Below are 27,210 nucleotides of genomic sequence, written 5' to 3'. Positions count from 1 at the left end.
AGAAAATGCCTGCATTTCTTTGATAAGCAGCATCGTGACAGAGAGATGCAAAAGTTAACTGAGTCTTCACATTTACTGCACTTACTTTCCCTTATAATTGATTAAGAATGTTGACTACAGCAGACAGTAAACATATTTTCCATGAGTTTATACATTTTGACGATGAGATAGAATAAATTAACTAGAATTTCATTATTAAAAATAAGAGGTTTATTTGCAATCTTAATAACTTTACTATTTATCTTTACATTCAGGGACTGTACAAGCATTGGTGGTACTGTGTCTCTAACATTAAAAGGGTTACTTTTCTTACTAACACAAAAGGATGGCTCTTATTCCATTCTAAACTCTTTTCTGCCATGAAGAAATCTAACTGTACTTGCATGGAGATTCTGGAGCACTGACAGACAGGTGTTTGGGACAACAAAAAATCATTACTTTTTTTTTTTCTCTTCTCGGTTAGAGAACTAAAGACAAGAATGCTAATTCTAATATTACAAGCAAAGTCTAAACACTAGGAAAAAGAGAGAATATGACAAAATGCTTCAAAATACATGCCTGAGGTGGATGGAGATAACTTGTATGTTTATGTGTGGCAGGTTCTAGACAAAACCTTCAGTCTTTAATCTTCAGATTCGTATCTAGAGACAAAATTAAGAGCATATTGTCAGGATCCTTTTTGTTCTTGTTGCTGTCATAAGTGAAATACCTCCACTAACTGTCTGGAATGGCGTAACTGCTCACCTTCTATCCCTATTGTAACAGAAGTCAGTGATACTCAAGACTGGTGTTACGATGGTGATCACCTAAGACATCTTCAGATTCCAGGCCTCATGGTAGTTTAGTATAATGATGACAGTCCTCAGATGATCATGGACAGCTGACATGACTATGAGTCAAGGTAACAAACTCCCTCCCATTACAAATCTGATCTTGACTTCACTTTACAAATGTCCTCCCTGAGAACTCTGACAAAGTCACTGATGACAAAAATGACCCAACAAGCAAAGGGTATGAGTATCTGGAGAACACCATGAAGCATAATGTGCTCCCTTGCCCGCTGTTATTTCTGTGCCATTACCTGCTAATGGATCCACTGCCAAGAGCAACCAAGTACCGCGTGGTGAGGGAAAATGTCTAGTTGGGCCTAAAAGCAACCCTGTGGACTAAACATGGGCCTACCCAGGGCTTGACTGATTGGTACCAGCAGGCAAGTGTGGAGAGGAGCCCCAGGGTGGACTGGCCAGCTTACCTTGCCAGTCTTTTCCGTAGGTCTCTGATTTGGTCATTCTTCTTGGTGAGAATTTCTTTCATGTTTCGATATGCTGCTGTTTGTTGGAATTTCTTTTCTAACTCCTGCTTTGTGAAAAATGTCAACCATTACTAAGAAATGTTAAGGAAAGAATAACAAATGTGATAAAAATACACAGCCTGCTAATTTTATTTCCTTAAAAATATACTTGTATAAAATTAAAACCACCTGAACTTTAAAAATACTTTAAATGAGACGTTAATAAAATATTACTATTTTCCAAGGCAACACCATGTTAACAAGTAACGAGTACATTCTATCCTAGATATGGGAATCTGTATGTCACACAAACTAATTTTCATGTGAAATATGTACAATAGTTTTTTAAATCCCCAAGTTCTAGAAACTCAAGGAAAAGGGTTTTAAACTTGAATGTCTTTAAAAGGATTCATTTCTTCTTATTTAATTGTATGTGTATCTAACAGTGTGAGTTTATATAAACCACATTCATGCAGAAACAGGAATTATGGGCAGTTGTAAGCCATCAGATGTGGGTGCTGGAAACCAAACCCAAATCCTCTCCAAGAGCCTTAACCACTAAGCCATATTTTTAGCCCTTAATTTGAGAATCTTACGTGTTAGTTCCTAGGACTGTAGCACAGCTAGCAGAACACTCGCCAGGCACAAGGCTTGGACTCTATCCCTAGCACCCATAATCCTTTTTAAAAAAAATTCAGAAGATTGAAAAAAATTAAATTTACTTATTTATTTTATGTATATGAGTGTTTCACTATAAGTATGTATGTTTACCACATGGATGCCTGGTGCCCGTGGAAGACAGAAGAGGGCACTGATTCCCTACAATTGGACAGTGGGTGCTGGGAACTAAACTCGGGTCCTCTCTAAGAACAGCTTGTGCTTTTAACTGTTGAGCCATCTCTTCAGTCTCACACACACATTTTTAAGTATCTAAACCCTTAAATCAAGAATTTACTCTCTACGTATTTCCCATATAAAATATTTTGAAAAATATCTCAAAAAAAAAAAAAGCCACCCAGGTCTCTGTGAGGCTGTAGGAAGAGCCAGCAGAAACCAATGCGAAGGTGTGGAGTGGAGGCCGCATGTGAAGGAAGAAGAGAGCAGTCCATTATCACAAAGATAGAAGAATAAAAGTGCCCAAAATAATAGGCCTTCAAAACATACATTGACTAAAACCCAGAATAAAAATAACCCTCTCCTGCCATTGTCTAGCATTTATCTGGTCACATCTGTTCCTCCAAATACTGTATGCATTAGATAATCAGTCAAAACAGGCAAAGCCCTTCTGTGTGTGTCCTGACCTTTTCGGCCATGCTCAGCTGCTCCTGGACTCTGAGGAGGTCATGTTTGGCTGCTGCTAGGTTTTCCTCCAAAGACTTTTGGTTTTCTGTCTTGTCATTAAGGGTTTTCTGAAATTCATTCTTAAGAGCTGCAACTGTATTTTCCAAGTCATCCAAGTCATGGGCCTTTATAAAATCCTATGAAAAATAAATACATGAGTAGAATTTCCTTTGACATACTAAATAACAGCTGTTTCAAAATAGTGATCCAACATTGAAAGAGACAGTAGTGCCGTGTTGTGTATGTACATAGCTTTTCTCACCCTTTTGGGTAAGTGCCAATCCCAGCAGGGATGCCAGCAGGCTCAATCCAGCCTCAGCCTTGGTATACACATGGCAGATATTCAGTAGTCACTGCATTCCAAATATAAAAAACAGGATTTTTGAACTGCTAGAATTTCAGTCAAAGACTGAAGAAGAGAGAAGTGAGATCTTAATTTGACAACACTATGTGTATGAGGGTTGGAATGGCAAATCATTTGGAGAAGGGTATGGGGGGTGGAGTTTCTTATAAATCAAGCTGGCCTCAGATTTGCTTTGTAACCAAAGATGATCTCAAACACCTACCCTCCTGCCTTCACCTCCCAAGTGCCAGGATTATGAGCATGCGCCAACACGCCTGGTCTATGTGGTACTAGGGATCAGATCCAGGGCTTTGTGCCCGCTAAGCAAGCCTTTAGTGAACTGAGCTGGATCCTAGGCCACATCAGTTTGAAAAGTCAAATTAAAAAACAAAGCAACCCTTATTTTCTGTCTCCATTCCAACCTCTCTAGGCCTATTCTTTGTTCTGTAGCAGCCTGCTTGCATGAGTCTCCCACCACACCTATGTTTTTGGAACTCTTCCTTTTGGTGTGGACCCCAGTCCCCCTAGTTCCTTCATGCTGTCCTTCTCAGCTATCCTAAGTCCACCTTCATTCATTTGTGTGACTCTCAACCTATAGAAACACTCTCTGCCAGAGACTCCAAGGACCCAGAGTGGGCAACAGCGAACCAAGAATGGAACACCCACCCACCAAAGACACAGCCAGATATCTACACCAAGAAACATTGCAAGCACCTTAACTCCAGATGCTGAAATCTCAGCACAAAAACACAAACGTGAACAGTCAGTATAACATGCCTCATCCAGAAGCCAGGAACCCCGTGATAATCAGAGCTGAGAAATGCAATCTAGCTGATGCACAAGACAAGGACTTCAAAACAGCAATTATGAATATGTTCAAGGACCTTAAAGAGAATATAAACAAATGCCTTAAAGAAGACAGTGAAAATACAAACATTTGAATGAAATAATGAAAGCATTTTGAGGCATGAAAGTAGAACTAGAATCACTAAAGAAAATCCAAACTAAAACCTCAAAAGTAAGCCCCACCAACAGATTACAAAACATGGAGGAGAGAACTTCAGGTTTTGAAGGCAAGGTAGAAGAAATGGATAGCTCAGTCAAATAAAATGTTAAAAAAAAATCCATGCTCAAAAATATACATGAAACCTAGGATGCTATGGAAAGACCATATCTACAATAATAAGGTTAGAATAAAAAGAAGAAACTCAGGGGCTGGAGAGATGGTTCAGCGGGTAATAGCACTGACTGCTCTTCTGAAGGATCCAGGTCCTAGCACCTGCATGGTCACTCGCACCTGTCTGTAACTCCAGTTCTAGGGCTTCTGATACACACACACACACACACACACACACACACACACACACACACGAGGGCAAAACACCAATGAACATTAAGTACAAATAAATTATAAAAAGAAAAAGAAACTCAAGTCAAAGGCACAGAAACTACTTTTAACAGAATCATTGATGAAAATTTCCCCAGTCTAAAGAAGGAGGTGCCTATCAAGGTACAAGAAGCATACAGAACACCAAACACATAGAACCAGAAAAGAAATTCATACAGACCAAAAAAAAACATGTTAAAATCTGCAAGGGAAAAAGACCAAATCACATATAAAGGCAAGGCCATTTGACAACACCTGACTTTTCAGTGGGGACTCTAAAAGTCAGAAGGGCCTGCACAGATGTTTTCAAACTCTGAGAGACCACAGATGCCAGTCAAATATCAATCATAATTGACAGAAAAACATTCCACAATGAAACTAAATTCAAGCAATCTATCAGTCCAGCTCTACAGAAGGCATTACAAGGAAAACTTGAGTCTGTAGAGGTTAACTACACCCAAAAAGGAACAATAAATAATCCCAGACAGCAAATCCAAAAGGGGAAAACTTCTATCACAACAACAAAAAAACAGGAATCAATAAATATTACTCATTAATAACTCAGTATTAATAGTCTCAATTTTCCAATAAAAACACACAGATTAACAGACTGGATTAGAAAACAGGGCCCATCTTTCTGCTGCTTCCAAAAGTCACATCTCACCATCAAGGATGGACATCACCTCAGGATAAAAGCATGGAAAAGGATGTACTAAGCAAATGTACCTGAGAGGCAAGCAGGTATAGCCATTTTAATATCTGACAAAATAGATTTCAGGTCAAAGCTAATCAGAAGTGATAGGGAAGGACACTATATACTCATTACAGGAAAAACCCACCAAGAAGATATTACAATTTTAAACACTTATGCTCCAAACACAAGCATATTCAAGCTCATAGAAGAAATACAGTTACAGCTACAATCCATATTAACCCTCACATGTGATAGTGCATGACTTTAATAACCCACTTAGCCCACTCCTGCCAACAGACAGGTCATTCAGACAAAAAAATAAATGGAGAAATCCTGGTGTTAAATTACATCTCAAATCAAATGGACCCAGTGGACATCTATTGAAACACCAAAGAATATACTTTCTTCTCAGCAGCTCATGAAAATCTCTTCAAAATTGACCACATACATAGACAAAAAAACAAGTTTTAGCAAATACAAGAAAATTGAAATAACATCCTACATTGTATCTGACCACCATGGATTAAAGCTGGGTATCAACAACAGAAACAGTAGAAAGAACACAGACTCATGGGAACTGCACAATTCACTACTGAATGTAAGATCAGTCAAGACGGGCAGTGGTGGAACGTGCCTTTAATCCCAGCACTTGGGAGGCAGAGGCAGGTGGATCTCTGTGAGTTCGAGGCCAGCCTGGTCTACAGAGCTAATTCCAGGACAGACTCCAAAGCTACAGAAAAACCCTGTCTCGTAGCAGCACTATTTGTAATAGCCAGAACCCGGAAACAACCTAGATGCCCCTCAATAGACGAATGGTTAAAGAAGGTGTGGAACAGATACACATCGGAGTTTTACTCAGCGGCAAAAAACAATGACATCTTGAATTTTGCATGCAAATGGATGGAAATAGAAAACGTCTTACTGAGTGAGGTAACCCAGACCCAAAAAGAGGAATATGGTATGTACTCACTCATAAGTGAATTCTAGCCATAATTAAAGGACAATGAGCCTATAATTAGTGATCCTAGAGAAGCTAAATAAGAAGGTGAACCCAAAGAAAATCATATAGTTATCCTCCTGGATATTTGAAGTAGACAAGATTGCCAGGCAACCTTGGGTGCACGGGGGGGTGGAGGGGTAGAAGGAAGGGGAGATGGGTAGAGAGAAGGGAGAAGGGGAGGATTCAGGAGAGCTTGGGGGAAAGGGATGGATGGGATGGAGGAAGGGTGGATATGGGAGCAGGGAAGTAAATATCTTAACTAAGGGAGCCATTTTAGGGTTTGCAAGAGACTTGTCTCTAGAGGGGTTCCCAGGTCCAAGGAGAGGGTGCCTGAACTGGCCTTGTCCCATAGCCACACTGATGAATATCTTGCATATCACCATAGAACCTTCATCTGGCGATGGATGGAGATAGAGACAGAGACCCACATTGGAGCACTGGACTTAGCTCCCAAGGTTCAAACGAGGAGCAGAAGGAGGGAGAACATGAGCAAGGAAGTCAGAATCACGAGGGGTGTGTCCACCCACTGAGACAGTGGGACTGATCTAATGGGAGCTCACCAAGGCCAGCTGGACTGGGAGTGATGGAGCATGTGATCAAACTGGACACTCTGAATGTGGCTGGCAATGAAGGCTGACTGAGAAGCCAAGGACAATGGCACTGGGTTTTTATTCTATTGTATGGACTAACTTTGTGGGAGCTTGGTTTGTTTGGATGCTTACCTTTATAGAACTGGATGGAGGGGGGAGGACCTTGAACTTCCCACGGGGCAGGGAACCCTGACTGCTCTTAGGACTAGAGAGGGAAGGGGACATGGGGAGGGGGAGAGAAAAGGGAGGCTGGGAGGAGGTGGAAATTTTTAATAAATAAATAAATAAAAGAAAAAAAGAAAGAAAGAAAAAAGAAAGACCAGTCAAGACAGAAGGAAATGAAAAACTTTAAAATTGAACGAAATGAAAACATAACATACCCAAGCCTATGGGACACATTGAAGGCAGTTCTATGGGCAAGTTCATAGCACTAAATGCTTACATCAAAAAACTGGATAGATCTCATGTTGGTAAATCATTGAAACATTTAGAAGCTCTAGAACAACAAGAAGAAATCATACTAAAAAAAAAAAGAATAGATGTCAAGAAATAAACTCAGGGCTGAAATCAAGAAATAAAAACATAACAAAACAGCACAAAGAGTTGGTTATTTGAGAAAATCACTAAGATTTAGCCAAATTAGCTAAAAGAAAGAAATTCCAAATTAATAAAATTTAAGATGAATATGGTGACATTACAACTGATAACAAGGAAATTCAGAGAATCACAAGGACATACTTTAAAAATCAGAATTCCACCAAACCAGGAAACCTAAGTTGAAGAATTTCTTGATATATGCAAACTACCACTGTTAAATCAAAATCAAAGCAATTTAAACAGACCCATCACCCCTAGTGAAACAGAAACAGAAATTAAAGTCTCCCAACCAGCCGGGCAGTGGTGACACACACCTTTAATACCAGCACTTGGGAGATAGAGCAGGCAGATCTCTGTGAAGTCTAGGCCATCCTGGTGTACAGAGTGAGTTCCAAGAGAGCCAAGGCTACACTGAGAAACTCTGTGTCAGGGGAGCGGGGGAAGGTCTTCCAACCACAACAGTCCAGGGTCAGATGGATTAAATACAGAAACCAGACCTTCAAAGGAAAATTAATGCACTGCTCCTCAAATTATTCTGCAAAAATAGAAACTGAGGAACATTTCCTTATTCTTTTCAAAAAGCTACTATTACCATGATACCCAAATCGAAAGAAGACCCAATGACAAGAAAGAAAACTATAGACCAATATCTCTTATGAACATAGATGCAAAAGTTCTCAATAAAATATTTGTAAAATGAATCCATAAAAATATCAAAAGATTATCCACCATGATCACATTGACTTCATTCCAGAGATATAAGGACAATTTAACATTTATAAATCAAGAAATGTAATACACCACATAAACAGACTGAAACATAAAAAACACAGGATTATCTCATTAGATAAAGAAAAGGCCTTTGACAAAACCCAACACCCCTTCATGATAAAAGTCCTAGAATTCAAGGGACGTATCTCAACATAATGAAAACATTTTACATCAAGCCCATAGCCAACACCAACCCAAATGGAGAGAAATTCAAAGTATCATTAAAATCAGACAAAGATGTCCACTCTTTCAGATATACCCATTCAAATACAGAACTTGAAGTTCTAGCTAGAACAATAAGACAACTGAGCGAGAACAAGGGGATACAAATAGGTAAGGAAGAAGTCCAAGTATTTTATTTATTTTATTTTTTCTATATAAAAACTTTAAAAACTCCACAAAGAAAATTTTATAGTTAATAAACTTTTTTTTTTGCAAAGTAGTAGGATACAAAATTAACACAAAACCCAGTAGCTTTCCTATGTACAAATGATAACCAATCAAAAAAGAAATCAGGGAAACAGTACCTTTCAAACAGTCTCAAAAATAAATAAAATATCTTGGAACAACTCTAACCCAGCAAGTGAAAGACTTGTATAACAAATACTTTAAGACACTGAATAAAAATACTGAACAAGCAGGCACCAGAAGATGGAAAGAGCTCCTATAGTCATGGATCAATAGGACTAATAGAGTGAGAATGGCCATTCTACCAAAAGCAATCTACAGATTCAATGCAATTCCCATTAAAATTCCATCACAGTTCTTCACAGAAAGTGAAAAAAGAATCTTCACCTTCTTATGGAAACACACACACTTTTCCTTAGCCATACAAGAAATAACATATCAATAAGAATAAGTATCTACAGAAAAAATAACACCCGAGACTCGCTTCAAAAAGACATGGATGAAGGGAAGAAAGTGTAAGTAGGAATGAAGCCAGACTGGCCAAGCCTGATGATTGTAAGGCCGAGTAGTGGTTTCATGGGGGTTCATTATACTACTCTCTGTATGTTTGCATGTTTGAATTTTTTCGCAGAATAAAGTTTAACAAAATCTAATGAAGGCTGGGGATACAGCTCAGCATAGGAGTGCTGGCCTAGCATATATAGGTTCTGGGCACAATACCCATTCCATAAGAAGAAAAAAAATGTTAGAAATGAAAAAAAGAAAATATACAGAGGTAGATTTAAAGACTGGCAGACATTTACAATGACAACCATGGAAAAGACAATTCTATGCCAAGGGTTGGTGGCACAAGCCTTTAATCCCAGCACTCAAGGAGGATCTCTAAGTTTGAGGCCAGCCTGGTCTACAGAGTAAGTTCTAGAACAACCAGGGCTACCCAGAGAAACAGTCAAAAACAAACAAACAAACAAACAAACAAACAAAAACAACAAAAGACCATAAAAGAACAAAACAAACAAAAAGACGATTCTACACTGAAAATTCAGCACATGGCCTTGCTCATATAAAATCACAATACCATGTCACACTCAGTGGGAGAGGCAATGATATACTAATGAACTCCCAGCAGGTGGAGCAATATTCAGTTATTATTCTGAGGGAGGTTTGCAGAGCTACCACTCTGGATGTTGCTGTATCCCCACAGCATGCTGTATAAATGAAGCCTGCAACCAATTAAATTCCTCTCACTGTAACCTCATCCAAAGAAGACTCAAGTAACATTCAGAAAAATAAAACCCAAATGTAAATTTTCCTCCACTTCCTTTATTCCACCCCCTCCCCTGCCTCAATTCTAATTGGGTATAGGAGGGAAAGGAGAAAAATTAACAATAATAAATGTAAGAACATCTTGCTTGTCATTAAAATCTCTAACGTATGCTAGTCCCGTGAGCTGTGACTCATCCCTAGAAAATGAACAAAGGATGGAGTTTCTGAGCCGGGGCTTCTCGATGTAAAACAACAGACAGAGCACGAGGAACAGTGATTATGGCTGAAGTTTCTAATTTTACTTTTTATAAGCTGTGGAAAAGATAGATAAAATTGTTTTACCTGTTCATTTCCTTGCTCAAGTTGTAAATCTTGAAGTGTTCTTTCCAATTTTGACTTCTCATCCAAAGCATTTGTAGCCTATAATCAAATGTAACCAGGACACACTCAACTTTTACTTTCTAGGTTAATTCTTCAATAACTGTATTGGAGGATTTCTCAGTTACCTGTATTTCAATGGTCTTCAGCCTTGACTTTAATTTCTCATTTTCTTGTTGAAGTCTTAAAATTTCCTTTGTGAGTAAATTCAAATATTATTATTATTTTAAAGATTTATTTTTACTTTATCCAGAAGTGTTTTGCTTACATGTATGTATATATACAATGTGCATGTCAGTGGAAGCCAGATGAAGGCCTCAGATACCCTGGAAAGGGAGTAATGCATGGCCTTGAGTTACCACAAGGATGTTGGGAACTGAGCCGAGGTTCTCTACAAGAGAAGCAAGTTCTCTTAACCACTGGGCCCTTTCCCAGCCCCTGAATTTTATTATTTTAACCAAAATATGTTTAACACTTGGAATGATCACTGCTTATTTCACTTAAAAAATAACCAAAATTATACAATGGCTCAAAAATTCAAATGCCCTGGTTAGGAGTAAAATCCTGTCTTCGTAAAGGCTGTCCCAACCCCACAGCTGCCTTTCCCTTAGAAACACCTTTTCATCTTCTGTTCTCTGTTTTCAGCCATTCTCCTTTCTTACCTAGCTTTCTGATTCTGCAACTCGGGCCTGTTCTTTGTCACACTGCTGCCACTTAACCCTGAAATCACATTACCTTCATCATTTTAGTAACCAGTACTCCAGCTTCTGCATGGCTCTGAGGAGGGAGGCCAAACACCTTTATCCTTATGCAGTTTTGATATGTGATGTACCTCCCTGACAAGTCTGATTTTGCATTTTACTCCGATATCATGTTGAACTGCTCAGAAGACCCTGTGCTTGGTTATTTTGTCATGCCAATCTTCTGTCTGCCTCTGGCCAGTAGCCATTCTGCTCCCTTGCCAAACAAGCCCCCTTTAACTTAGCCTGCATTTATCTTTAAGACCCAGCTTGGAGGCTGTCTCATTCAAACGCCTGTTCTTATCTCCTCACATCCACACAGAACTACACCACCCACAGAACCCTTTAGGTCTCTCATTTCTGCTTCTGGAAATGTCAGTTCCTACTTCCCAATGAAATGGTAACAGTTTTGATAACAGTTTTGTACAGGTACTGTACTGCTTTTTAAGTACAACAAAATCTGACATGCATAATGCCAAGAATATGGGAGTTGAGAAAAATTTATTTTTATACTGATAACTTCTATAAGCATTAAAAAAGCCATATATTTTTTTGTGGATCACAAATTTCAAATGCACACTAGAACAACATAGTACAAAATTCCCTACCCTACACTTTACTGAGAAAAGATCTATCGGTCACTCCAGACTCTACAAAGCAAGTATGCCCTCTTCTGGACACTGGGTTCCATTCAGTAAAACTGTGACAAGACTATTTCTCTTACCCTAGCACTGTACAGGAAATGGGGGTGCAAGGGGCAGAACCAAGGTTCTCCCATTTCTCAGAATGATGAAACTATTACCTTGTTTAGCAGTTCTGTTGTTCCACCTTCATTAATTGGAATAAGTTTAGGCTTTGTGATATCTATGATGGGCTGTAACAAAATGAAGAAAATAATCTAAAATCACCACAGAGTAAAACAAGAATCATTAAACATTTGAACTTTCTAAAAGCAAGATAAAATCCATAAATAATCCACCATTCAGCTCCACAGACGTAACGGTTCTGGGTGGTTTCATTCTGTTATGTCCAGTGCCTATGATGTACCCTATGAAGCTCAATAATAATAGAAATAAAAATGAAACCCAGCTGGGTATCGTGGTCCATGCCTTTAATTTCAGCACTCGAGAGGCAGAAGCAGGAGGATCTCTGTGAGTTTAAGACTAGCCTGGTCAACAAAGCAAGTTCCAGGACAGTTAGGGCTGTAACACAGAGAAACCGTCTTCAAAACCAGAAACAAAAACAACAAAACAAAAACAAATAAGCAACCCCTCCCCTCCCACCCAAAGAAACCCAACCTCCCTGTACCTTTTTATTAATACAGATGGAAAGTAGGGAGACAAGGAGCTCATTGCCAGACTTGATAAATATCTAGCCTCTTGGACTGTGGTAGATTTTCATCTGTGGTAGCTTAAAATAATTTCTGTATGAACCTTATACCATGAAGCTGTAATGACTGAGGAATTATAGATGAATAAGAACTTAGCACAAATATTTTGGTAGTTTAGTATCCCCCCGATCCCAAAATTCCTTAGTCAGAAACATGTTCTAAAGAGTTATTAGAAAATGTCTTCTGTGTCTCTATACACGGATTCATCTCAGTAGAGTTTAGCTATCTGACAAGATAAACTCATAAATCATATGATTTATGGTGTACCTAGTAAGGGATACCACAGCACATAATTGCTTAGAAAGACAACCAGGCTGTCTCCACCCGCTGTCTTGTAATCTGCCTATGGCACAGTGAAGAAGCAGAGTCAGGACATAATCACAGGGGTGACCACCATAAAGTATATGCTCTGCATCAGCTGAATGAAGGATTTACACGACCTGGGATTCAGGCTGGACTGCAGGAATTGTGGAGACACAGAACTGCATTAGAGGGCAGGCTCCTCCTGGGACAGATGACACCAAGCTGGGAAACGGTTGCTTGGCAAACCAAGCATAGATGAAAGCATACTTTCTCTGCCCATTTCTCAAATGTTCTGTCAGAATCTGTACTCTGGATAAGGAAGTGGCCTTTCAGCTCAGTTCTTCACGCTCTACCAGATATAGATTAAAGAAGTGCTTTTCTTCTGTATACTTTTTGCCTTATTTTTATGTACTTCTTTTCATTTTTATTACTGTTATTTATTGAGATATTGTTTCTTGCAAGATGAGGTAAGAGTTTCTCATGATCATGTATGTGGGTAAGGGGGTTTTCAGAGTTGAGGTAATGCTTTTTAGTCTGTATAAATAAAGCTGTCACTTGATATGATCCTCAATCTCATTATGTTAAAGAAACGCTCAATGGCATGATCAGACGTTATGGAAACTGGGTTACAGAAGATTGGAAGGTGTCTGTCGTTCCTTGCTAAGGGAACCTGAATATTTGCAATGGCAAATGTGGTTTTTTGACCTTTGTGCTCAGAAAGCTTGAACGAATGCAGCCATTAGCTCAATCCTGTGCTAAGGGAAATTACTTTTCCTATGTTAACAGGCACAGGAACTTGAGATGATCCTAATCAGAGACTAATACCACAGCTAAAATACATGACCAGCTGAGAGAAATAGGCATGGAAGCATGGGAGCACCTTCGCCCCGTGGGAGAGAACTATGGTTCTTGGACTAAAGTTATCCAGAAACCTAACGAGCCTTACGTTGAGCTCCTGGTTAGACTAGAACAAACAATAGAAAGAACTGTAATTGGAGAGGAGGCAGGAAACAACTTCTTAGAGTGCCAGCATATGAAAATGCCACTGAGGACTGTAAACAAGCTATGCTATCGGTAAAAGAAACAGGAGATATCAATAGTTATATGAAGGTATGCAAAGACATTTTATCTGAAAGTAGAAATATGCAATTATTTGCTGAAACTATGGCCACCACATATCATAATTTGCAAAAGGGGAAATAAAAATACAAAAGATTTAAAATGCAATGGATGTGGTGCAAACGGGTCACCTTAAAATAAATTGTAGACAAGAGAAAAGGTGTTTATTGGACAGAATCTAAGTACTGGGTAGAATTTACAGATTATTCTTCAGTACAACCAAACAAACTATATGCTGTTATTAAAGCCCTTCAAGATTTTCCTCGAGAACTAAATATTGTAGCCTATTCAGCTTATGTTGTAGGAATTGTACAAAATATTTTTAATGCTGTACTTCCTTCCTCTAAGTATTCTTTGTTAACTTTGTTTAAATGATTACAAACTCTTATTCAGAATAGAAATTCTCGCATTTTTATTACCCATGTATGATCACATACAAATTTGCCTGGATATCTAACATTTGGAAATGCTCAAGTGGATAAATTAGTAGCTTTTTCCTCTGCTCAAGATGAACATGAACATTTACATATGAATGCTAATCATCTACATGTCCAATATAAAATTCCATTTCAACAAGCTAAACAAATTATCTTAAACTGTCCAATTTGTCATCCGTTACATATATGTTCTATTCCTCAGGGGTTAATCCTCAAGGATCTCAATCAAATAAAATCTGGCAAATGAATGTTACTCATATCCCAGAATTTGGATGATTATCTTTCCTCCATGTGACCATAGATGCTTTTTCAGCATTTATATGGGCTACCCCTTTGGCTAGAGAACACACAAATCATGTTATACAGCATTTATTAGAAGTATTTTCCATCATGGGTGTTCCCTCTCTTATTTAAACAGATAATGGACCACCTGTTTATTCTTCCAAAAAATTTGCTAAGTTCTGTGAATGGTATAATATTGCTCATGTAACAGGTATTGAATATAATCCACAGGTCAAGCTGTTGTTAAATGTGCCCATCATACCTTGAAACAACAAATTAAAAAATTAAAAAGGAGGAGAAAGGAAGATTATAATAGAAAATTAATGTGGGATTTTCAGAATGATGTGAGAGCCGTTTTACATCAGGTGTTATTCTAATTAAATTTCTTGAATCTGCCCCAAGGGGATGTTTTAACTAGAGCAGAGAAACATTTTGTAAACACCCCAAATGCTGAACTGACAGAAAAAATTTGGGTCAAAATTGCCATAGATGCTGAATGGCAGCCTTCATTGCTAATGGTGAAAGGGAGAGGATATAGTCTTGTCTCTCCGCAGGATGGGCGTCAATTATGGCTCCCCGGCCACTGACTGAATCAGGGCTTGGAAAGGAGCAGAAGCTGAAGACAGGAGTGCGACGTCGTCATGATGGCCCTCCAGTATTGGCCATGGCACGATTATCTCTATGGAAGTGACCTCGACGGCATCAGTCCTCACCCTACCAACATGGGGTCAGGTGAAATCTCTTGCAGCCCAGGGTCAGATTATTGTCCAGCAGTCTGGAAGATTGGTTACAAGTGAACATCTCTTACTGGCCACGTGTGCTTTGTCAACTGTGTCTTCTGTTCAGGGATGAGTTGTAAGTTATTGGGCTTATGTCCCTATCCCAACTACATTTGAGCCTGTCTTCTGGGAAGATACTGATGTGTTAGTGTATACCACTCCCAGTATCCTCTCTCCTCCTTGGAATAACTTGACTTATCTGAATAATTTTGAAGGGACTCCATATAATTTTACTTATGTGGATAAAAGGGAGTCAATATGCTTTAAAAATGGTCCTTGTTTTTCAATGGGATTTCAGCATTGGTTACAACCTGGTATTAAAATTGACAGATCTCATACTCATCTTCAAAGACTTTCAGCATGGTCCATTAATCAGACCTGGGACAATATTATTGAAAATTATGAATTAGCATATCCTATATGTCCATATTTTACATATTATGGTTTAAAATATCAGCTATTTATTTGGAAGACTTGTTTGAGCAAATTTGGCAAAATAATTCAAAATAAATTGATTAATTGGGGCCCATATGGTCAATTTATTAACAGTTGTTCTGAATGGAATATTACCACTTGTGATTTGCTTAATGTTACCAGGATGAATAGAGCCGAGAATGAAACGATAATTGGAAGCCGTCTTCTGGCATGAGGAGATGGAGGAATCAGTGATAATCGCATTGCTTTACTCACAGCCCCTACTGCAATACAGACGCGTATTTGGAAGAATGTAGCTGCCTTAAAACCTGTTCAGCTTTTTAATGGCTCATTTATTAGAACAGCAGTATCCACTTCTACTTATAAATTTACCTTGTTTAGAAGTACTAATGTTACTGCTTGTGTGCCACTACCATATGTATTTTTAGTTGGAAGAGTCAATGTCACTACTGGAATTAGTTGCTATGATTGTCTATTGTATTCATATATTAATTCCTCTGTAAAGTTTAATCCTCATAATCAATCACTTATGATATTACAGCAGTGTACACATATTTGGCTGCTGCCTGTAAACTTGGGTTGTTCTTGGGCTCAAAATCCTCTAGATCATATTGTTGTAGAATTCTTTAAAAAGATATTAAAAGAACAAAGCACATGTTAGGTATAGTAATAGTTGTAATTCTTAACCTTATTGCTGTTGTTGCTACTGCTGTGACTGGTATTGCTTTACATAGGTCTTTGCAGACAAAACACTTTGTAGAGCAATGGCATAAAGATTCTCATGAACTCTGGATACAGCAAGCTCAAATAGATGCTCGACTTCGGACAGAGACTGATGTACTTAAGCAAACTGTGGATGGTTGAGAAAGAAATATCTATCTTTGCAAGAACAAATTACCTTGCGTTGTGATTGGAATTAAACCCACTTTCTGCATTACTGATTAGGCTTATAATGACTCTTTACATGAATGGAAGGTTAATGAAGCTTATCTTTTAGGCAATGCCTCTGCTCGATCTCTCGTTGATCACTTACATGATAATATAGGATTTACTTCTGCTAAATCATTTCCCGATTCAGATGCCTCCACCATTGCACAAGTTTTTGTTGATGAATTGACAGGATTAGATTCTAAGGGATTTTTACAAAGTATTCTCCATACCTCCGGAGGTATGCTTATTGTAATCATTCTTATGATTATGTATCAGTTTTGTATTCGATCAAATGCAGAAAATTTACATACTTTATGGTTGAAACTCCATTTAGCTTCAAATAAAAATAAAAAATGGAAGAAAAAACTGTGGAGACACAGAACTGGCTTAGAGGGCAGGCTTCTCCTGGGACAGATGAGACCAAGCTGGGAAACGGTTGCTTGGCAAACCAAGTATAGATGAAAGCATACTTTCTCTGCCCATTTCTCAAATGTTCTGTCAGAATCTGTACCCTGGATAAGGAAGTGGCCTTTCAGCTCAGTTCTTCACGCTCTACCAGATATAGATTAAAGAAGTGCTTTGCTTCTGTATATTTTTTGCCTTGTTTCAATGTACTTCTCTTTATTTTTATTACTGTTATTTATTGAGATATTGTTTCTTGCAAGGTGAGGTAAGAGTTTCTCATGATCATGTATGTGGGTTAGGGGTTTTCAGAGTTGAGATAATGCCTTTTAGTCTGTATAAATAGTCATATGAAATACAGCTTGTTATGCAGTTGTTCATACTCTGCATCCCCTGTGTCCTGATTTGCGCAAGACCCCTACCTGGGGACCCCTGAGAACGTAAGTTTGGATTCTTAGTACCCACATAAAAAACCAGGTAGGCATGCTGACCTATCTGTAATCTCTGGCTCAGTAGCAGTAGGCAGAGACAAGGGATTCCTAGGGAAAGCTGACTAGTTGATAAATTGGTGACCTCTAAGTTTAGTAAAAGTTTCTGCCTCAGTAAAAGTAGAAAGTGACCAAAGAATACACTTCATCAATATCTGGCCTCCATATGCAAGCACAAACATATGCACAAGCAGCTGTACACATGTGCAACCATATACACATAAGCAGGTAAGCACACTGACACATAACCATGCATGCAAAAATAAGTAAGGATTTAGAAATTATTAAAATTACCTTTTTATTTGAAGATGTAAATTCTGCCTTTTCAAATTCAGCAACTTGTTCTAATAATTCTCTGAAGAATAAAAGCAAATTTAAGAGAATATTCACTGACAATAGATTTCACAAGAACCAGCCTATCCCATGCTTGTGAAAGAAGCATAAGATTGTGTAAAACTGATATTTAATTAGTAATGGTAATTTACACTCCTGTAAGCAAATCTGAATCATCTGCAGCTCTTGGTACTTTGTAATTGGTAGGTATATGATATATGTAGTAATACATAAGGAGCAGTGCCTATAATATATAAATGACAATTTTATTTCTCTGTATTTCTGTATTGTGCATGATTTCTCTATTGCACAATATTTACTGCTATCTGAGAAAAAGTCTGATTTGTAATACAGTTGTCTTGGATATGAAACTAATCCACAGCAAGAATACTGGCATATTCCATGGAAATATAGGTGGTGTGAACACGCCCCTAATGATCTACCATGACAGATGTGCTGTCTCAGAGACCACTCTTCTGTCTTCTTCAAACATCAACACTCAGCATTCTCTCACCAGTCACTGGCAGCTGCAGAAGCCAAGTGAGTTTCCATCCTTGCTTGGGGACTGTGCTTAGCATTTGCTCATCGCTTTCCACTGGAGAGATTGTTTGGAGAACAATTTGCAGGGCTTGGCAGTGAGTCCTTTTTCTGGCTGTATTTTTTTTTTGTTTTTGAGACAGGTTCTTCCTGTATAGCCCTAGCAGTCTTGAACTCACAGAGGCTGCCTGCCTCTGCCTCTCAAGTGTTGAAATTAAAGGTATGAACCATGATGCCCAACTGGCATGCTATTTCTCAAGACAAGTTTTAACTTCACTGATCTTACTAGAGGTTTCTGAATTTATGAGCTTTTCAATATTGTAAAACTTTTTAAAAAAGCCTTTTATAGTTTATATTTCCTAAATGTAGTTATCTAGAAATGAATGTGCAGTGCTATAATCGATACTCCAATACATTTCGACAGTTCCAATCGTTACTTCAGTGTATCAAGACCACTGTAATACTAATTATGCTACCGAAGATGCTGTAAGGAACCATTACTTTAAATAGATTGAAAAGCAGTTTCATGTAGCTCAAATGCTCTTTTAGTACCTAAGAATGGTGGAAACAGAGTATCTTTTTCTTTTCGGTTTTTAGAAACAGGGTTTCTCTGTGTAACCCTGGCTGTCCTGGCACTAGCTCTTGTAGACCAGGGCTGCCCTCAAACTCACAGAGATGCGCCTGTCTCTGCCTCCCAAGTGCTGAGATTAAAGGCGTGCGCCATCACTGCCTGGCCAAGGAAACAGAATTTCTTTAAGAGGGCTTTGAGTGCTACTCAAGGGACCATCTAGTGAGTGTGCTTTACTGCCACTCCACCCACACTGTCTCACACCCCAGCCCAAGGAAAGCACTAGCAAAGTTTTTAAGATCATGCTTGGGTCTCTGTATCTCAACTATAGGTACAAATTTTACCTGTTTTCAAGTTCAGAGATGTCTGTCTGTAGCTTTAGGTACCATTTCTCAGCCTGTGAGAACAGCTGCCGTAGGAGTAGCACATTGGTGTAGGCTGTATTGATGAGCTCAGACGCCACCTCACTGTGTACCACAGCCTGCAGCCCATTCAGGATTTCTGTGACCTCATCCACGGTGAACGTCTCTTCTACCAGCCTGAAAACAGTTAAGACTCCAATGGCTAACTAATCACAGGAGCAACTTCAAAATACAACTGAAATCAGAAACCCACATCAGGACATTTAAAGAATAAAATATTACAGGAACCTCTCTGGGAGAGATTTATTAAAATGATTAGATTGTGGATAATTCTTCAAATGTATTCACTTTAAAATACAACTACATGCTGAGAAACACCCCTTAAATCTTCATCTATTTAACCTTTCATTACTATTATTTTTTACTTTATATTCCTCTAAATTAGTATTATCACACTTAGAAACTTAAAAAGCCACCTGGGGAGCTGGAGAAATGGCTCAGCAGCTAAGGCATTGGCTGCTCTTCCAGAGGATCTGAGTTCAATTCCCAGCAACCAGATGGTGGCTCACAATCATCTGTAATAAGATTTAGTGTGCTCTACTGGCCTGCAGGCAAAACACACATGCAGGCAAAACATTGTATCCATAATAAATAAACAAATCTTTTTTAAAAAAAAGTCTCCTAGAACACATAGCTTCTCCATCTTCTGTCAGTTCTCTAGCATTTTAGTAATATTGTGAATCACTTAAATGTTAGTAAATGCCTATGAGACACAAACCAAAGTTGTATATTAAATTTTCTTAGCAGTTCAGGGACGCAAAATAAAATAAAATCTAACGTCTTAAAGTACTACTATGACACCACAAAAATTAAAGTCTCCATCAAAGCAGCATTAAAATCTACTTTCACTGGAGATACTTGGGTTGGAAAGGAATTTCAGGGAATGAGCCATCATCTTCAATCCCCTAACTGTACAGAGCTGAGAGGGTAGAAGAGACCTGCCTGCCTGTGGGTCCACTGTGGGTGACGACACCCAACATGACCAAGAGTTGGAGTCCTTAACACACCCATGCACACCTCCTACTCCCAATGACAGTCACAGCAACATAATTTTTGCCACTCCCAGCTTTGTTCCTCCAGTCTCTCCCCTCAGACTCTTAGCTCACCTTTGTCCTTTTCCTTTCTTCCAAACACACAAAATAAAGCAAGAGTCAGTTATACTTAGTCTTAGTATAACTATGCTTAAATCAATAATAAATAAAGCACTATATTCCACTAAGTAGTATTCAATGTATAATTATTATCGTTTAACCAGAAGAATACAGCCATTTTAAAGAACATAATACTTTAATTTCATAGTCTTTATTAAAATATTAGTGTTTTTTATATTCTTTAAAAACTATACCATATTTTTGCCAGCTATATTGTTTTCATTCACTGGGATTAATAAACCAAATCACCAGATTAGGTTAATTAGTTGAACAGAAACTAGTCCAAGGCTGATGACTTCCACAGTAGCTACAGACAACCCCGAGCCCTTTTCTTCTTACATGGGACTTGACATTAAACATTTACTTTTCATTGTTGGGCCAACAAAACGTACGAACTTTTGGTTCAAATCAACTAACAATTGGTACTACCAAGTAAGTGTTTCATGCTATTTTTCCCTCTCCTAATTCTTCTAAATGAATAGCACAGGTTCATAACTGCCATGGCATATGGCTTTGCTCTTTTAAAAATCACTTAAGAAATTAAAGTTATGGAAGATTTGATACATAAGTCCTTCACAGTTTTTATCTGAAACTTTCCAGTATACAACGATTATCATGTACATGTCTGACAAGATACTATTACTGTCAGACCACAACTATTTAATTTCACAAATCCATGGAACACAGGGGAGTTTCTCTCAATAACTGCTGTGGTTTCTGTCCTAGCAACCCCATGCTAGCTACCAAAATGAATCCATGGTTTTCTCTGATTTCCTAATCAGAGTTTAAATTTATCCACTCAGGACCCTTTCTTTTTTGAGAAATTTTCACATGACCAGGTACACAGGTATATAAAGTAAGTACACAGATTTACTAATTAAAAATCATAAAATGTTTTCTTAGAACAAACCAGGTGTTGTGGCACATGCCGTTAATCCCAGCACTTGGGGTGACAAAGGCATAACTCTCTATGAGTTTGAGGCCGGCCTGATCTACAAAGTGAGTTCCACAACAGCCAGGGCTTTACACTGAGAAACCCTGTCTTGAAAAACTGAAAGAAAAAAATTTTTCCTAAAACAATTCTTTGGTATACATAAAATTTGCCATTTACTAAAGCTGAAAGCAAATTTTTCATATAACGAAGTGACTGTGCTTATTTTTATAGTATTTATGTGCTTATTTGAGTATCTGATAATAAAGGGCAGAGCATACCTTCAACATTTTTTCAGAGTTCATTGATAATTTGATTTTACAACCATCAATGTTAAGAAAGCTGCTCTGCAAAAATACATAGTACAAAACAGCAAAATATATTTATGGCCATTTCAAAAACAGTTGGAAATTCTATCTTTTTCCCAAATCACAATTCACTTTCTGTTTTTTTAATGGAACTCAACAACTCAAGTAACAATTCTTAAAAATCAAAGATTCTAATACAACAGACTCCAGAGATACTGTTTGATACAGGCTGAGGAATGATGATAAGAAAATACTGTCTTTGCTATAATTAAAACATTATGTTTTCGTAGGAGCAGAATATTTATATGTATAGTAGAATCGCTGTAATTCAGAGCATACAATAGTCTAAGCCAAAGAGTTCCAGGCAGCTTGCATCTGTGCAGTGCAAAATGTGCCTGCAGTGTGACCACCTGCAGTGTGACAGAACCCAGGCTGCAGTGTGACCACCTGCAGTGTGACAGAACCCAGGCTGCAGTGTGACCACCTGCAGTGTGACAGAACCCAGGCTGCAGTGTGACCACCTGCAGTGTGACAGAACCCAGGCTGCAGTGTGACCACCTGCAGTGTGACAGAACCCAGGCTGCAGTGTGACCACCTGCAGTGTGACAGAACCCAGGCTGCAGTGTGACCACCTGCAGTGTAACCACCTGCAGTGTGACAGAACCCAGGCTGCAGTGTGACCACCTGCAGTGTGACAGAACCCAGGCTACAGTGTGACCACCTGCAGTGTGACAGAACCCAGGCTGCAGTGTGACCACCTGCAGTGTGACAGAACCCAGGCTACAGTGTGACCACCTGCAGTGTGACAGAACCCAGGCTGCAGTGTGACCACCTGCAGTGTGACAGAACCCAGGCTGCAGCGAAGTCATCACAGGACAAAACACTGGCAAATGCTTTCAGAACACTGCGGATTCATCAGGAATTTAATTATGAGCTAATTTTTAGTGATTGCATTTTCAGAAACCTTTTCCTACTGCCAAATTTTTTAGGAATACACATTCATTCGGTTTTATGACCCACAGTTTTGAGAAGTAAGGCCTTAAAATCTCTTGATACCTGCTCTCCTTGAGGTCTTGAAAGCAGGAATCTACTGTTTTAAGTTTCAAGCCCCTTTTTGAACGAGCGAAACGCATGTAATTAATAACCTCATTTTGATGGTGCTCATTTAGGCCCAACTCTGCCTGAAAAAGAGAGAATTTGTTAGTCTTACAGGTCACATAACAAAACTAAAAATGAAAATAAACAAGACTTTGTTAGGCCAGGTGTGGTGACCTACTCTTTAATCTCAGCACTTTGGAGTCAGAGACAGATCTCTAAATTTGGGATTAATCTGATCTACACAGTAAGCTTCAGACCAGCCAGGGCTACACAAAAAGACCTGGTCTCAAAAAATAGAAAATAAAAAGTAAAAACAAAAAACTAATGATGATATGATACTGTGTACTAGATGTATATCAGGTTGTTGTCTTCTCTTCCTCCTACCTACCCAACCTATCCTGCTAGAACTTTCCTGAAGTCAAATATAGTCACATGACTACTTCTCAGGAACAGAAGTAATCCAAAGAGGTATGGGGTATTTTTCTTTAATATTTTTTTTCATTTTTCATACCAATCCCAGTTCTCCCTCCCTCCCCTTCTCTCACCCCCAACTTTCCATCCCCATCCCACTCCCCTTCTACTCCTCAGAGGGGAAAGACCTCTCTTGGAGAGTCAACAAAGTCTGGCATATCAAATTGAGGTAGGACCAAGTCTCTACACCCTGTACCAAGGATGAGCAAGGCATCCCACCATATGGAACAGGCTTCAAAAAGCCAGTTCATGCACCAGGGATAAGTCCTGGTCCCATTGTCATCCTGCCACCCCTGACAGATCAAGTCACATAACTGTTCCCTACATTCAGAGGGCCTAGTTCCCTACATTCAGAGGGACTGACAACTGTCAGTCCAGAGTCTGTGAGCTCTCAGTAGCTCAGGTCAGCTGTCTGTAGGTTTTCCCCATCATGATCTTGACCCCTGCCCCTTCTTCATATGACCCTTCCTCCCTCTCTTTAGCTAAACTCCAGGAGCTCAGACCAGTGCTTGGCTGTGGATCCCTGTCAGACTGAAGATATGGGGTATACTTTAAACCTTTGTCATTTCCAATTTCTCTGAGAGATGGCGGAAGGGGTGACTAGGATGAGCCACCTTTATGACCCAGGGCCAAAAGAACAGAAAGATAAGGCCCTCAATCCTGACCTCAGTGAGCAGCACAGACCCACTTACTAATCTAAATGAGAGACTGTAATAGGCTTTCTTTTGGACCACTAACCAGTTCCCAAATCATGACAGGAACTTAATATTAGTTATGAATGTTCGGCCTTATCTTATGGTTGTCCCACTAGCTCTTAGAACTTGATTTAATGTGTTTCTCTTCATCTCTGTTTTACCTCAGGGATTTTTACCTTTCTTTCATTCTGTATGTCCTACTTTCCAGCTTTCTTCTATGTCTGTCTGGCTGGCTGGCCTCAGGTGGCTATCTCTCTTTCACCTTCTTTTTCTCCCTCTTTCTCTTCTGTCCTCTCAAGCCTAGATTCCTCCTCCTAATTCTCTCTGCTTGCCAGCCCCACCTATCCCTCTACTGCCTCGCTACTGGCTTTTTATTAAGCCAATCAGGTGCTTTAGGCAGGCAGGGTGAAACAAATGCAGCACATCTTTGCATAGTTGAAGCAATATTCCACAACAGAGAAGATGTCATGTGGGAGGGAATTAAAACATTTGCATTCTTTAATACACTGACTTTCAGATTTCTATCACAGAAACTTCACCTTTCCAAATACAGCCTTAAAAAGTATATTTGGTCTGAAAATAGCCACTAGTCTTTGTAATAAGCCAGATGCTATCTTAAAATAACCAAATCAAGATGCTGCATAGGTAAATGCAGCTCTCAGAGCTGATCAGAGAAGGTTCTTTGGGCAATGATGGTGGTTAAAGCAGGCACAACAGGTCAGAGTGCAGAGAATAAGCAGGCTTACCACAGCTGGGATAGCTCTACCACACCCCTCTCCCAAGGCACAGAAACTATCTCTGAAGAGGAAGCAAAGGGCCTAAGAGACGAATCCATAGGATCAGATAAAAAGTGTCTTCCAGGCATGACAGGACTGCTGTGCTAGGAACTCACAACTGTGGTTGCCTGCACAGTCAGGCTAACCAACAGTCTAGCATGGAGGTAGGAGGGAATCTATGGGACCTCACTCCTGAGGAGTAATGGATAGTCAATGACATATGGAGGGTGGAAAGTCAGTTCCTTTTAAGAGTATGGCCCATGATAGGTTGACCATGCTCTAGTGGATGGTCTCACACCCATAATTGTATGGGCAGCATATACAAAGTAGGTTTAAAAAAACAACAGGAAGTACAAGATGAATCTGGGAGGAGGTGGAGGGGGAAGTAAATAGGCTTTAAAATACATTGTATGCATTATGATATCTTTAAAGGATTTTTCTGAGAGGGTTTCTTTGTGTAGCACTGGTTGTCCAGGAATTTGCTCTGTAAGCCAGGCTGGCCCCAAACTCACAGAGATCCACCTTTCTCTGCCTCCAGAATGCTGCCCCATCATTATCTGGAGGTAAAAAGAAAAAAAAAAAGCTTTGGCTAGCAGTCAAACAGGAGAGTGGATCTATTGCTAAAAAGTTTTTATTTTATGTGCATTATTTTATGAGTAATTTTACCAACCCTTGTATGACTTTCAATTTACTAATGAATCATCTACACCCAATTGCCAAGTGTTAGTTGTCAAACTGACAGAAAAGAGTAAGAACACAAATCAGTACTGAAGGGACTCTGGTCAGCTCAGTGTGGCAAGCATGGGTCTTGCGGGCCTTGCTCTTCTTCCCACTCCTTCTGTCTTGTTAACACACACACACACACACACACACACACACACACACACACACATCATTAGATTGTATTCTTAAAGCTAGCCACCGCTTTCCCCTCATGAGGCTGACTGTCAAGGTACACCTATCAAAGTCCAGCAATCAGGTGCTGGAGAGATGCTCTTCCAGAGGCCCTGGGTTCCCAGCAACAACATGGTGGCTCACTACCATCTATGAAGAGATCTGGTGGCCTCTTCTGGCCTAAAGACATCCATGCAGGCAGAACACAGCATTCATAATAAATAAATTTTAAAAAGTGTAAAAAAAAAGTTCAATCAAAAGCCTCTTCACCTAATATGTCAAATCAAAATATGCCGCCGCATCCTAGCCCATTCTAACATAAAGCTCCCCTTTTCTGCCTGAGTTAGAAAGCGGCCACTTTAACGTTTCTTCTCCGCTTAATAAATGATCTCTCTGTGAAAACAGGTGTTTGGGTGTGGTCCGTGCCTAATCCGGGTCCGAAAGGGAACCTCCGCTGTACATGGGTCTCCTTCAAGCATTTTTCCCCCTTGGCACCACTAGCATTATTTACTAGTCTTTGAAATCTAGAGAAGCAGGACTAGTTCTAAGCTCAGGAAGGTTAAGGACTGATCTGTTTTGTTCAGGTGTACACAAAGTGCGGGCTTACTAGGAATCCTGACTGCTGGGCTATGTCGACAGTCCATTTGAGCAGTACTCTCAATAACGCCACTCCCCCTTCAACCTCATTTTCGTGCTTTTATCCACAGACAACCACTTAAACTGGCAAGCTGTTGAATGAACTGGTGTGTTCTTCCCAGTCTTACCTGTTTCAAGGTAAGCCGAACTCTCCTACGGAGCTACATTCTAGCCTAAAGTCTTCACAAGTCCAAACAAAGGAAATACCACCCACATTGAATCAGCTGTAAAATAAGGGGCTGCAGAAAGTTAGACTCAACCAAGCTCACACGGAAAGTTGGTACCAGCCCGTGAACGGTTTCCAAGGGCAGATGTGCGCCTGCTCGGACGGCTGAGGATGGTGGGTGGGTGGGGGGCAGGCCGGCGAAAGCCAAGCATGATCTCACCGCGGCTTGGCCGAGGTGATCCCAGTCCCCGTTCTCCACCGAGGCCCGGCCAGCGCGGCCCTGCTCGTGGTCCCATCCCTAGCAGGGCCTCTCCGGAGCGGATACTCACCATGGCGGTGGCGGGATCACACAGGAAACTGGGAGGCCGGCGCCTAGGGCCTGAGGGAGTAGGTTGTTTAGAAGCCGCGGGTTGCCAATAGAAACGGAGGCACGTGAGTCCTCGGCTGCACACTGTCATTGGCCCTTAATATCACGTGATAGAAAGGGCCACATAACTGACTGATTCCCGCATGGACATTGGCTTTGAGATCCGGAAGTCCCGCCTTTTCCTGCCACGCTAGCTTGGGGCAGTGCCTGCCGTTGCCAATGGTGACAGAGGGGCGGGTCGCGTGAAATTCCAGCGTGATTGATTACTCCCTAAGGAAGTTGGGGTCCGCTAATTGGGCTTTGGCGCCAGGATCAAGGGTAATTCCAGACTTTTCGAACAGGCTCGGTGACCTGGACCTTAGCGTGACTGCATCAGGCTGACAAGCCAGTGCTGGCAGTGATGCGCGCTCTTCCTCCATCTGCATCATATTATAATGCTGGCAGAAGCATTATTTTATAAAGCTAGCAGAAGTGACTAATTAAACT

General features: G+C 39.8%; 1 protein-coding gene across 1 annotated transcript; it reads right to left on the bottom strand.

Moving 5' to 3' along the window:
• Positions 1 to 187: 187 nt before the first annotated feature.
• Lztfl1 (leucine zipper transcription factor like 1) lies at positions 188 to 26,839 on the bottom strand. The gene is made up of 10 exons (XM_048423853.3): positions 26,687 to 26,839; positions 22,678 to 22,802; positions 19,154 to 19,348; positions 17,666 to 17,726; positions 11,609 to 11,680; positions 10,195 to 10,260; positions 10,031 to 10,108; positions 2,593 to 2,769; positions 1,253 to 1,356; positions 188 to 641 (listed from the first exon to the last, which is right to left on the bottom strand). Exons 1-10 carry the CDS (start codon positions 26,813 to 26,815, stop codon positions 623 to 625), a joined length of 1,026 nt encoding a protein of 341 aa, XP_048279810.3. The 5' UTR covers positions 26,816 to 26,839; the 3' UTR covers positions 188 to 622.
• Positions 26,840 to 27,210: the final 371 nt, after the last annotated feature.

This window comes from Myodes glareolus, chromosome 4, assembly GCF_982192425.1.
Source record: "Myodes glareolus chromosome 4, mMyoGla1.1, whole genome shotgun sequence".
Lineage (NCBI taxonomy): Eukaryota > Metazoa > Chordata > Mammalia > Rodentia > Cricetidae > Myodes > Myodes glareolus.
This window is presented reverse-complemented; position numbering and strand designations above follow the sequence as displayed.

Excerpts from the sequence above, each read along its gene's own strand:
- Lztfl1 (XM_048423853.3), bottom strand. The coding sequence starts at position 26,815 with ATGACAGTGTGCAGCCGAGGACTCACGTGCCTCCGTTTCTATTGGCAA. Across the intron at positions 10,109-10,194 it reads TGAAGACCATTGAAATACAG|GCTACAAATGCTTTGGATGA; the intron begins GTAACTGAGAAA and ends ATTTGATTATAG. Across the intron at positions 1,357-2,592 it reads AGCTGAGCATGGCCGAAAAG|GAGTTAGAAAAGAAATTCCA; the intron begins GTCAGGACACAC and ends TTCACAAAGCAG.